At 42.4% G+C, this 13862-nt stretch overlaps 1 protein-coding gene across 4 annotated transcripts in view; it reads right to left on the bottom strand.

The window, feature by feature from the left end:
* DISC1 (DISC1 scaffold protein) overlaps window positions 1-13862 on the bottom strand; it is a 221195-nt gene that overhangs the window by 186412 nt on the left and 20921 nt on the right. For 2 of the 4 annotated variants that reach the window (XR_009729304.1, XM_061378825.1), the window contains exon 1: window positions 12980-13136. The exons of 1 other annotated variant lie outside the window; for it this stretch is intronic. Coding sequence is in view for 2 of the 3 variants with exons in the window: in XM_061378825.1 (XP_061234809.1) it covers window positions 12980-13055 (76 nt within the window). In the remaining variant the exon portion in view is untranslated. Of the gene's footprint in view, window positions 1-12979; window positions 13137-13862 lie in introns of those variants that run through there. One more of the 4 variants, XM_061378824.1, reaches the window with a different exon arrangement.

Here is a 13862-nt window from a genome sequence, read left to right as displayed (position 1 = left end):
AGGAACACTTAGATCACAGAATGGTTTGGATTGGAAGGGACCTTAAAGATCATTTAGATCCAGACAGTGGACCACCTGATGGACAATAAAACACCCTGGGGGAGAACACAAGCAGGTCTGGAAAAACAAGCCAGTACCAGCACTGGACTCCTTCAGCACACTCAGAAGACATTTAGCTTCCTCAAAAATATCCAGCCCCTTTGTTTTAAACCTCTGAGCATAATTATTTTTAACTTATAGTTCAGTAATTGAGAATGTTATCCACTTCCAAAGAGGCAGAAGGACACACAGATTGCAAACCTAGCAAGAATTCTCACAATAGAGAACCAACGCTTATTTTTATACAAATGTCTTCAGCATAGTGATGTTCTGGTTCTTTCAGTCAAGATCTGAAAACAGTTTTATATGTTACACAGAAACAGGGGAACAAGGATTTTTAATAGAAATTGTGAAGTTTGCTTAGGTCCTAAATTAATTTGGAAACAACACAATGGGTTTATAGTCATCTCCCATAGAAGTACTTCACCAAATATACATGTAACTATGAAACCAGTACACAGCAGTCCTTTCAAGAATGGTCTGTTTAACACACCACACTTCTCTTTCATCACTCTGTCTACAGAATGACAGTGTGGATTCCCACCACTTCTGCTCAGTCAGATCATCTACAGCAAGACTCTAATATAAAACTCGTCAGGGGGAGGGGAGGGAGAAATTAAAAAAAGTGAAGTGTGAGAGCACATTGACAGCAGTCAATTTCTAATTCAAGCACAGTTTGAGTTCTCCAGCTTGGAGATTTGAATTTTTAATTTCACCAAGAGAGTGGGTTCCAAATTAAGCAACTGATGCACAGTCAGTCTGAAACCAGAATTGAGCTTACTGAAATAGAAAGTAATTTTCTCTTAACAGCTCAGTAGTGATCACATCTAATGAAAATAAAACAATGTGGCAGTTCCTATATTGCCAAGGGTGAGGAGTCGGAATGCTTTTAGCTTTACAATTTAATATCGAAGTCCCAGGACAAATGCTCCTCCTTTGCCTGCCTAAGGAAGTCTACCTTACATCGCCAGTCAGGCTTGTCAGGATGTCAGCAGTGTCAATGCTGTCTAGACAACAGGGATGGAATGGACTTTCAGACACCAGGAAAGCTGAGCAGTAACTTCCCACAGAAAGCACAGCACCTCAGGATGCAGCTTGAATACAAGACACTGCTTACACCAGGCATATACACAAACTGCAATTACAGCAGTGCATTTGACAGAGCCCACATGCAGCGAGGAGGCAGGCAAATGAGCAGCACCAGTCTCTCACCCTTCTCCCCCAGAAAGAAACTCTCAGGGCTTTGCATGAACCACTGCAACTCTTCATGCTCCCACCAAATTTCTGTACTCTATCTTCCACTCCTTGCTGCAGTGATTGTGGATTGTATTTCTGCTAGCTGACAATCACCACACTGAGTGGCAAGATAATTCTCAGCTGAACCCACAAGGCACAGACTGCAACACTCCTCTCCTATCCTCAACAACTACACAGACAACTTCAGTAACACATGTCCTTGCTAAAGGCCAGCAGTACTCTGCATCATCAGTCGATGTCATAGCCTGCTATGAGTCAACCTTCGTGCTCCAGCAAGCTCAGTGAAGTTCTCTTAGACACCTACACTGGTAAGCAGAAAAGCAGCACGATATCCCTTTTGAGGTAAGAATATGGCTTGACCTTTACAACTCATACCCATGGCAGTAAACGGACAAAACAGAAATTAAAGATTTGTTTTATGGTGCCCGGGACCACATAAGCAAAGACATCAGTTATATCCTTTTCTTCTAGCATAGAGGAGAAAACAAAATGGTTCAGGTACAATTCTGGAATTACTGCTTCAACAAGCCTTGGGAGAAGTACTATAGTAGATGTTGCTGAAACTGCAGCAGATTACTAACCATTGGCAAGAACACTTGTCTTCTAGCAGGTAACACAGCTGCTTATAAATAAGCACAAGTTACACCACCAACAAAAAAATTAACAGTCCAGGAAAGAATATACTTTCTCTCTACAAGGTAACTGCATTGAATTACAGAATTTACCAATGTGCCAGCACAAAATGATAATTGTCATTGATACAGAGGATGAGAAGACCTCACAGAAAAGGCTGAAGAGCACTCAAAGAAAGCACCCGCCAGTGCTAGACATCTAGCAGTCCACATCTCCCCACATAAGAGCCCTGGCATTAGTGGCCAAACTTGGTATTTCCTACGCACATCAACAGGTATTGCAGGAACAGTGCCTTCAAAGTCAGGCTCCTGGAGATCCCCAAGGGTCACCCAACACATCTCACATCACAGCTGGAAACTAACGACTCAAGAGGACCAAAGCCCTGTCTTCACATAAATCCAAAAGCCATGCCCACTGTGGGAGGACATAATCAACACCAACAGGTCTACTTTCACTGTCACTTGTTTCCATTCTAATTCTGCCAATCCCAACACTGCAAATGCTTTCCCTCACTCCCATCAAACCCTGACTTCCTTTTCACCAACTTCCCTTGCATTTTTTTATTCCCAATTAGTGTCACAAACCAATTGCTTATTCCTCTTCGAGTAAGTGAAAAAGCTGTACCAGAAATCTTTCCACTTGCTGCTCTAGACTTCACACTGAGGGTCATGCTTGATGCTGTATCATCTAGAGCGCTAACCAGACACAAAGCCCCCAAGCAATGTTCAAAATCACACAGAAATACTCTCTTTCTTGATATCACTCCTCAACACCACCCTTTGGTCCTTTTTGGTTTATCCTATTTGTCACAACCCTCCCCCATCCCCATTATCAGGATTCTCCTCACAAAAGCTATCAAGCACCTTTCAACTTACCTCCAAAAGTCCCCTTTACATAAGCTTCCAGACTGTCCAGCTCCCCAGCTCACCCTTTCCATGGTGAAAACCCCTCCTGCTTCACTGTCCCCATCAGCACAGCTCAGAAGTTTCTGGGCTTCTCCAGGTGCATTTAAAAGGAGCCCAACCCCACTTCAGCTGTGCCCACTGATTGCATTGCTTGCCCCCAGGTGCTCTGCCTTTTGACTATCAGGAGTGCAGCCAGTTCTCAGGGCTCTTGTTACCTCTTTCACAGCACACACATAGTTTGTTTGAGCATCCAAACCAAACCCCACTCTAAAGGCACACTGGTTCCATTCATCTCCTTTGAGATCAACTCAATAAAAACACTCCTGTAAGAGCTTCTTTCCCATGACTCTAAATCACTGCTATTCATGTCTAGGAAATCAAGACAATTACCTGCCACAATTTACTCTGACTGTCTCCCTGGGCAAACATACATTAGCTAATAATACAGGTTATACTTATTAACATATGCCTATGATGCTCAACAAAAGCCCAGATTTTTGCCAGAGGATTTTTAACTTACTTCTGCCACATGCTATTTGTAATTCACTTAAGTATTCCCACCTAAGTACAAGGCCATAGGATCTACCACCTTTCATTGAACCTTACCTGTCTGCTTCTATTACCCATGTAAATTAAAGCACAGTATTAATCTTCAGAGAAATTGTACCCTTACTCATGTACCTAATGCTAACTTGCAGATGTTTCTTGGGTGCGAGTACCACACTCTGTGTGATACTGTAATGAAACAAAAGTCCTCAGCAAAATACTTTAGGTTAAAAAAAATAATTAAAAGTAAATGCAAAAATCCGACCTACCTTTCAAAAATATTCTCTGTATTAAGATTGTCTTGAGTAAGCCAACCCTTTCTTTTTTTTTCTTTTTTTTTTAGGTCAACATATTCTGGATACAGTTTACCATTTTAAACGGATTTTAAAAGGTGCAGATTGTACCATATGGTGTTAAACACACACACCTGAGAAGATCTGCCACAGAAGCAAAAAGCTTGGCAGAGAAAAACCTTGAGCGTCATTCAAATTGTTTTCCAAAATAAATACAGAACATTAACTCATTGTTTTCTATACGGTTCAAGTTTGGGGGTTGTTTTTGTTTGTTTGTTTTTATTGATTGCTTTAGAAAACCTGAATTCAGAATCCAGGATTAGAGGGTCCTTTGCAAAGTCACTCACATTTTCACTCACACACTTTCAGTTGTATGGAACAGCCCCCTGGTTCATACTACTGTAACAACAGCAGGAAATTTCTTCCCCTGCTTCTTTCAGGTTTACACATAGTACTACTGATAAGTATTGTTAAAAAGTAGCAGGCAGAACTGCTGTAGCTTCCTTTCAAAGAAAGCAATGCATTTTCAGAGACATTTGATCTCATGAGTCCTGAGGTACTGCAGTGATCTGTGGTTAAAGCAGACCACATGAGAAGCTACACAATTTACCCAAGTCACAAAGCACACCCAAGACAGAACTAAGGACTTATGCAGGACTCCTGAAAGACAGCATTTTCACTGCAAGGATACACATAAGGCTTTGTACCTTTACAACCCCTGTCTTCATGGAAAATATCTGATTCTTTAAAAACAGCATCTGAATAGAATTTTATCTGAATAGTCTCAAAGCTATCAAACCTTGGAGTCATAGGTTCTCTCCAAGGCAGATCTCTGCAATAAGGCCATCCTGTGTGGAATTCTGTGCAGTGAAGTTTCATTGGAAACTTCAGGTTTAACTTACATTTTCACCAGAAATTTGAAGCAAATACAAACATGATATTTACATTACTCCTTAACTTACCTATAATATGACTTGTGCTTGCTTATGTCTTTGTATTCCCATTTTCTAAACAAATCTTTACTAATCCATAGATCTGATACAGGAAAGTATATTTATAAAATATCTGTGTCAAGTAAGTCCATCAGGCTATAGACAGAAGTTCATGAACAGGCTCCCTTAATTTCCAAGTGGAACAGTGCTACCTTTAAGCTGGAAGCCTTTTAAATCCTGTCCTGACTAGGACAAAAGGGAAACTCACAGTATTCTGAAGGTACTTGCAGAAGTTTCACAACCTGAAAAACATCCTTTCCTTCCAATTCTCAGTGAGCAGGAACATCATGCATGAATAGCCTTATAAAAACAAAAAGGTGCCAATAAAACTGTGAGAGATACTGAGAAGACACATGGATTTTAATTTCTCTGTAATGAAAGTGTCATAGTGCTTTACTGAACAAAAATGCATGAAATGTCTCAAATTACCTTAAAGCCTGAGTCATAAGCAAGGACTTCTCTACCAGAGAAAGCCACGAAGGCAGAACTAAGAACATCTTTAAGGTTAGAATGCCCTCTTTGGGTATAAAGATATATTTGCAGCAACATTAAATTTCAGCAAATACAATACTATTTTATGCTATAGGAAAAAAAGTAAATCAAAGAATGCCAAGAGTGGTACTCTAAAACTTCCATTAAAGACATTATAAATGGCATTTGATTACCCTCTACTAGCAACAACATTCCTAAGATGCTACATATGAATAGTGAAGATAATAGCAATCCATACACAGCAGTACACAGGGATAGGACAAGAAAGAGATGGGCATAACTTAAAACAAGAGAGGTTCAGACTGGATACAAAGGAAAACTTTTTCACCCTGATGCCAGCCAAGCAGTGGAGCAGGCTGCTCAGAGAGGTCATTCAGTCCTTGGAGGTTTTCTAGGCCCAACAGAGTAAAGCTCTGAGCAAGCTGGTTCAACCTCAGAGTCAGCCCTGCTTTGATCAGGGGGTTGGACCAAAAACCTCCTGGTCCAACCCAAGCTATCCAATCTTACCTCTAAGCTTTAAATACATGTCTCAGGATTTGCAGTATTCCATAAGTTGTCTATATACACAACAACAGTTCAAGAGTTTTGCATGTGAAGATGCATCCAACTTTGCAAGAAAGCACTTTATCTGATTTAACTCCACAAAGGAGTCACAAGGAAGTTAAACAATAGTGTTGCCACATCCTGGAAGCTGGAAACAGCCAACTTTCTATGAACAAAATTAAGAACAAAGTTCAGTACTTGAAATAAACAGGTTCACAACCAGCATTTAAGCATCCACCACACACAGACACACACAGAAATCACAAACTTCAATGATGGTCAGTGCCTTAAGCAAGACAGACACAACAAGGCATAACAACACAGTAACTCATGTTCCACAGCAGCACACCTTTAGCAGTTAGCTAGCGATAAAATGATGCTCATGAGCATCACTTAAACGTCACTTTGATCTACTGCTGTTATTTCACAAAATGTTTATTACTGAGACTCTTTTATTGCTTGTACAAACATTGGAGAGTATTTCTCTCAAGGCATCACTCAGTTTACTATTATTAAAAATTATTTTGATACCTTTTTCTAGGCTGCTTGCCAACTGGAGGCCAAGACAGAGCCATCTGCAAGACTATAACTGTCTGAAGACACTTGCCTCTCAGAAACATAATCACTTAAATGGTGCTAAGGGCATTAAACACACACAGAGAAATATCACATTTGAACAGCTGCAATGAAACCTGCCTCTCACACAGATTTCCTGGCAATGGAATGAGGAAGACAACCTCTGTGCACGGAATATTGCCTCTGCTCTATTCTGTCCATAAGGTCTAATTCTAACATGAGCATGAAAAAAGGTAAACCTGAATACTCTGCCACACAGCTGAGTCAGGCACCCATAACCATGCAAAGAATGTGTATGTTCTATGTAACTGAGTGCATGAATACAGTTCTTTCTATTCTCTTTCTTGTTTTTATATAGAATTTGAGGGATTTCTGGGGCTGATCTCTTTCTTCTTCCACTACTTTGCACTGTCAGTGCTTAAAATACACAGGCTGCTACACAGAATACCTTAGAATAGCCTTAAGCTGTCCTCTGCATTGTCTTTACCTGGTCGGTTTGGGGTTTTTTTTATTATTACTACTTCTATTATTATTTCCTATTTAGCTCCCTGAATTGTAATCCTTCTTTTAAAAACTACTTTCATATTTTGTATCATGATTTTCAAATCATTAAAGATCATTTTAGACAGCTAACATGTAGAACAATTGCTCCTAAGAAGAAACCTTGAAGACAGCAACCTCATGTACTTCTCAAATAGCTTGCACTGAACAGTCATGCCATACCTGCCTTTCAATATTAAAACCACAGCTAATCTAAACTTGCTAGGGCCACATTTACTGCCTGTGTAAAGCACACATTGTTTCTCTAAGACCTGGCAGTGCGGGAAGTAATAACATAAGAAGCATGTGTGTCCAGATCCAGTAGAAAGGTCTGGACACCCATCAAAAAATTCAGTGCTACTCCAAGCTCACCAGTAAAGCTGTTGCTACACACCATAATCAGTAGTTATAGCACAGCTAAATTATTTTTAAAATCTATTTAATTAATTTGGAAAGTGAATTGCATGAATATACCCAGTCTCTTCAACCCAAAGATGACAAACCTTACCCACTGCACTCTAAGAAAAAGCAGGTACTGGTCTTTTTTCATCTTACAGCAACCAGAGACTCCCTGATAGAGCAGGACTTTTCCTCTGTCCTCATTCATACAGGAAGCAGACATTGATGCACACTGTTCAGAGGGAACCATTAACCGCAGCAGCTCCTCTCATGGCCAAGTCTGTACAAGACCCTGACAGATTACAAGCATGGGAACGCTACAGCAGCTGTCTTGCCATGAGCATGTTCAACTTTCCCAGGGAAAGGGGAAATGCAATACCTGTTGATTATTAACTAGTTTGAGAGCAAAACCACACAGACAACCATCTGCATTGGTGCTGCACTCCAGGCATTGGTGACTGGACCCTTCTCACACAATTTCAGCAAGGGTCTCCTCAAGATTTTCACTGTTTTAAGCAAATAAAAGTGTACTTCTCTCCTCAACAAAGGGTCTGGCTGTGCAGGACCAAATTTTCAGCACAGTGCTGTGGTAAAACACTGATGCCCCACCACAGTGCCAGCATAGCCTGGGACAGGGTGTCCAACAGTACCTCATGTCCCCAAGACTCCACACATGCATGTATGTCAGCACCCCTTCTGTGTTGCTTCCACTTCGGACACAGCAACCACAAAGGTCTTAAAATCATGGAAATCTTGCTCCAGCAATATAAAGCACCACCAAACTCAGCTATTGTCTGTCCCGCTCTCCTGAGATTGGTGTGCCTATTGCTCTTCAAGAGTGAAGCTGGGATGTCAACAGCTCAACTCTCCTGATCAGAGCCTGAGCTGTTAGAGCAAATACTGACAGATTAATGCACTAGCTCAATAAAAGGGAATAGCCAAGCCTCAGCAAACAGCTGCGCTGCCCATTCCCTCCCCCCCCCCCAACCTGAGTCTCCATGGGCCATCAGCAACAGGAAGCAGCTGGACATTAGACCAGCACATGAAATTCAACCTCGTCCCTGCCTCAAGGTTTTGGGCAGAGATGGTTACTAACAGAGAAGGGTAAGCTCTGCTCTCCAACAACAGGGGAAATCAAGCCCTTCCTCATATTATCAGCTTAGCCCTTACAACAAAAAGTCACATATTTTACAGGGCTGAGGCTACCTGGATTAACCACACTGAACAGGTTTGGGGATGGTCCTTCCTTGAAACCCTGGGGTGCTCCCCTCAAGTCAAACATTTGCTCGTGTGGGAAGGGAAACAATCAGACCACAAGAATTAGATAGCCATAACATAAGAAAAAAGCCTCTGTCTATAAGCATTTGGCCTTGCAAGTAGTCTCCACAACCACTATTCCAGGTGCTTGTATATCTGCAGAAGGGATAAACCATAAAACTAAGCTGATATGTCAGTGGAAAGGATGCTTATCATGATAACATTAAAAATGGGAAATAAAATACTTTTGGCATCCCACTAAAACAGCAAGAAATTAGTTTACTAGCAGGAAAAATCATCTTTCCACTTCTCCTCTCTGGAGGCTTTATGGCTTTCCAAAACCGAAACTAAAAGACCCTAAGAATGATTTCTTTCAATGGTCAAAACATACTTTTCAGACCCAAAGGCCTGACTGCCAATTTTAATTCCAAGAGCTACCAGAGAGATGAGCTGAGCTACAGACTACTCTGCTCACCCCATCAATCTGCAGAGCCGCTGTCAAACTTCATTATCATCAGGCACACTAAAACATTGCTAACATTTGATTCTAGTTTTCCATCATCATCATAATGCAGAATTTAGCAATGTCTTGAAAAGCTACACTGATGCCACATGCCTCACCTTACACAGATCAGGATATTTGCAAAACTCTAAAAAAATCTAGTATCAGCTCCTAGTTCCTGCCTGTTCCACAGATACTAACCCTTCCATTCTTACTCAGTTTTACAATACTTGACTTTTTGCTCCACAGGTTGCCTCAAAGGTGCTCTAGCAAGAAATCTTCTGCAGCAACGGTTTCCTGACCCCTCAGCAAAAGAAACCTCTCCAACCAACTCTTCTGTCGCTAGAGAGAAGAGGGCAAGTTCACACACATCACATTCATTCTGCTCTTAAGTTTCAAGCAGCCACTTCTTCCACGCAGCTCTCTTCTAATGAGATTTCATTATCTGAGCATTGTGCTTAGCAAATTACTGTTATACCTGTAGTTCTGATTCAGATGCTGTCTGATCTGACCTATAAATATAGGTAATGCATACACCTTTGAAACAAAAGGAGCTAGCAAAGCACTATTAAGAAAATGCACTTTCCATCACTAAATCTGAGTACACAGCTGTTTACATAATATTTACTTTTCAAGGTAAAATATTTATTTTTACATTTGATGTTGTTATAAATAAACATATTGACAGAAGGCAAAAAGAGCAGAGTAACTAGACAATTTACTCAGACACCAGGGTTGCAAACTAACACACCTATTTGTAAGGCAGTAAGAGAGGAAGGAAAGGGAGGAGGGGATGAGAAAGAATAGAAAGTGCCACGGATCATACTCATTAGGCAGCAAGGTCCCAGTTAGTAATTTATCACACAGAGATAATAAGACGCTGCAAGGAAGCATGGCTGTAAGGTGAAGGAGGGTCTGAAACAGAGGGAGCAGCACTGTACAGTATGTACAAAGGGGAGGCAGAATCCAAATTCTGCATGCCCCAAAGGAGTCGCGCTGAACAAAGAAACCCTACTTGAGGCAAGCACATGATCTCAGCCCTCTGCCTGCAGACTTCAGATTAGTCATTAAGACACTTTACATTCTCAGCATCAGTCAATAAATAGCAAAGTAACTCCATGTCAAAAGCTAATTCAATTTCCATACAGAACACTCATGTTTAACAAACAATGTCGACAGCAGACCTCAGATTCCACAGCAGCAGTAGCTACGAGGCCCGATAAAGAAATGTTTCTCCCTGAAAGCATTTTTCAGGTGAGCAGTTAACAGAATCTGTGCCCATGTGCTGAAAGAGAAGAAAACAGAAAATTAAATGGAGAGTTAAATATTTAACATTACACTAAATTAAGTAAACACCTCCAAGTAAGGATACTACCAGGCATAACATAGGCACAGCAGCGTTTGTTCTGTGCAAGAGGGCCAACTTTCTCGTGTGACTGATGATTTACAAAGGGCACATTCATCCCGAATACATAAGGGTTTTGCAGCAGTTTTCCTTCAAGAATATTGAATAGTATTACAACATACCGTGAGCTCAATCCTAATCTAAGTGACGCAGCATGAAAGGCTGCTCTCTGGAAAAAGATGCAAGATGCTAAGGATGAACTTGGAAATCACTATGGCAACTCTGGAGGTTCCTTTCTGCTCACCTTTGAGCTGATATACTCCAAAGGAGGTAAGAAAATCCCTTTCCACAAGAGTTGTTAATGTGCATTATGGTCAAAACCAGAAAAGGCCACAGCCTGTCCACCACTCAATTAGGAAGAAGGTCTGCACAAGGAAATCCAATGCTAAAATGATCCCGAAAAAAATCATAACTCCCAAGGAGCGCTCCCAGAGGTGTTACACACTCCAGTAAATCCCATTTGAAAGGTCAGGTGGTTCAGTAGCTGTTGGAGGCCCAAGTTATGGGGAGCAAACAAAGCCTAACCAAGTGTGCCTAATTTGTGAACAAAGTCAGAATTAACCTTTAGGGTTTTCCCTTTTGTGAGTACAAAACATTGTTTGCAGTGCTTTTCGTCTTCCTGTTCATCACAATTAATTTATCCTGGTGCTAATAAATCCTCTTTTCTTACATGACCCCAGTACAATTCCAGAAGCAGCAGCTTAGGCCCAAACTTTTGACTTCACTTAACTGAAGAGAACCAAGGCTGATTTATCTAAGTTTGAAGAGAGAGGAAGCCTGCAGCAATACAATACTTGCCTCTTACCACTCTTTAGAGTGCTGCTGCACTGTAATCATCAGTATTGTGTATGAGAACAGGTTATTTTCCCTGCCTAATCTCAATGAACTATACAGAAAAGTGGTAACTTTAATAGAATAAACACTGAGAAGCAAGGGGAAAAAAATAAAAAAAAAAGACATAGTTGGGTATGGTCTTAATCACAAGTATACAAAACACTGTTCATGAGCATTTGGAGGTTCATTTACATTCCCTCAACCCATCATGACCACAACATTTTGAGTAACCACAAACCTCTAAACTCAACTTAGTTCTTTTTTATATCTAATATTTATTCTAAATATCCTTACTTTTCAGTTTTGTAAGTGCTTAAAGCCCTAGTAAAAATCTGCAGCTTCAACTGGAAAACCACTCTCAGTGCCTTCCTTTTCAGCAATGACATGGGGAATACCCATACAACATAATCAGAGACTTCAGTAGTTACATAAGAATATTTTAATACAGAAGAACACGCATTTCCACGAGTTACTGTAAGGCCAATAGCATATTAGCAAGTAAATGAACAAATACAAAAGGATAAAGCCAGAGATAATGCATCCTGGTGTACTTTGCTCATTTCGCTCAAATCTCTCATTTACTTTTAATTACCAGTAGCGCTTGCTGGTATGTGTTCTGCAGCATACTTTGTGAAAGCCCTTATTATAAAAGCACTTCACTGCAGAGCTCTTAAATCTCTATTCAGAAGCACAGCAAAAAGTTACTCAAGCACTTGTACACAAAGATTAGTGTGGATTACCAAAACATGAATGAGCTGGTTTCTACTAAACCACTGGCAAGGACAACTGAAGTGTTTGCAGAAAGTCTTGCTGGACTAATGGAGCTGGGAGAACCGTGTATCCCAAACAACCCAAAAGGCAGCGGACGCACCCAGTGAGTGACATGTCTTTCTTCCACCTCCCCTGGGAAAGGTGAAGTATTATTTTTCCCAGAATCTCCCCACAGCTCCAGCCTTTCAGCAGCACCCGTGCTGGTAACACAGGCAGCCCTAGCTCGGGCCAGCTGATGGCTGTTGCTCTGAGGGAAGAGGAGAGCAGCGCATCCACGCTAGAGGTCACAGTCTTACAAAGCTCACACATAAGAGTATATACGCACAGTTTCTCTATTGAGATGTCAGTTTCCCGTCTCTTTCTTTAAGCCCAGTTTGGAGGCAGCATATGGGTGACTGTTACTTCCCTCTTTGCAGTTGGTCATTTTAAAAACAATAAATTACACATCTTTGTATCAATGTAACTGTTCTCACACTGCCTGAAATGAAACTGGAGGATTTTTTGAATTAAAAAGATAACAAGCATGTCATTTCAGTGTTGTAGCACAGTTTCTTAGACTGTATTTACTGTGAAATAAAAGCTATCATCACTGGGATTTAGGATTAAAAATCACAAAACTTTCAGGCCGAGAAATGAGAGATCCGTATTTTTCCACCCCTAATTCCCCAGTGCTCAACACGACTCCCAGTATCAGAGCTGCCGGCCTTTCCAGCCTGAAGGCTGCATCCAACCGATCCGCCCGGCACCTCCAGCAGGGAGAAGGGCTGCCAGCCCTGGCCCCGTTAGGGCGCAGCGTCGCTCTCCTTCTCCGTCCCGGGTACCTGCCCCGCCGGGCCGGCGGCGTGGGGAGGGGAACGTCCCTCTCCCCTCCTCACGCCGCCGGCCCGGGCCGCCCTCCCCCTCAGCAGCCGCGGGGCCCGCAGGCCGCCCCTCACCTGAGCTTGCCGCCTCCCCCCCGCCGCCGCGGCGCCGCCTGTCGGTACCGCCCGGCCGGGACTGCAGCCGCCACATCCCGGGTCCCCCCTCCGCCCCGTTCCTCACCGGGGCGGAAAGCGGCCGTGGCGCCGGCCCCTCCCAGCCGGAGGCGGGCCGCAGGCAGCTCCACCGCCCTGGAGAGGGAGAGGGCCTCGGGTGGGCCCGGTGTGGAGCTGTGCACAAGGCCATCAAGCAACGGCGCTTCGCGAAAGGCCGTCCATTGCCCGTGCAGGGATCTCAGGCTGTACGGTCTCTGTTCCCCCAGGTCTGCAGCACATCGGCGTTAAGTTAGAAGGGAAGAAGAGTTGACTACGCTCTCACTCCCCATCTGCATCATCCTGACGGGATCAGCGCACCAGAAGAGCCACCTCTGCCACATACACAGAGGCATACAGGCTTCCTCTTGCGCATCCCAGCATCATGGGGATACGGCTATACCAAATATATATACCAAACATACTATTGGGAATCGATTTGCTTTCAAATGTAGCTGTACTGTGCACTGGTTGAGTCTGACAGCCGCTGTGTGACTGCTCGTGAGCCTTGCTGTGGCACTGCATTGTGTGTCAGATACCGACTTCATTAGAGTGTGTGTATAGTTGGGTAGCATGGTATTCATTGGCTTCAAGTAGCCAACCCTTCATATGTATTTTTGTTGGCTTTGTAACTCGATGTCAAACACGAAGCTTTTCCATTTTGTTGTGCTATCATTTCTATATATATGTATGGGTTTTGGCTAGGATAGAGGCGATTTTCTTCATTGTAGCTCATGTAGGGCTCTGGTTTGGATTTATGACCAGTGTAGACAATTTGGGGATGGTTTAGTCACTGCTGAGCAGTGCT

Source organism: Neopsephotus bourkii, unplaced genomic scaffold (assembly GCF_033783945.1).
Source record: "Neopsephotus bourkii isolate Nb327-2 ecotype Australia unplaced genomic scaffold, CSIRO-AGI_Nbou_v1 NB_1767, whole genome shotgun sequence".
NCBI lineage: Eukaryota > Metazoa > Chordata > Aves > Psittaciformes > Psittacidae > Neopsephotus > Neopsephotus bourkii.
Note: the sequence above shows the minus strand (reverse complement) of the source record. Positions and strands in the feature narration are given on the sequence as shown.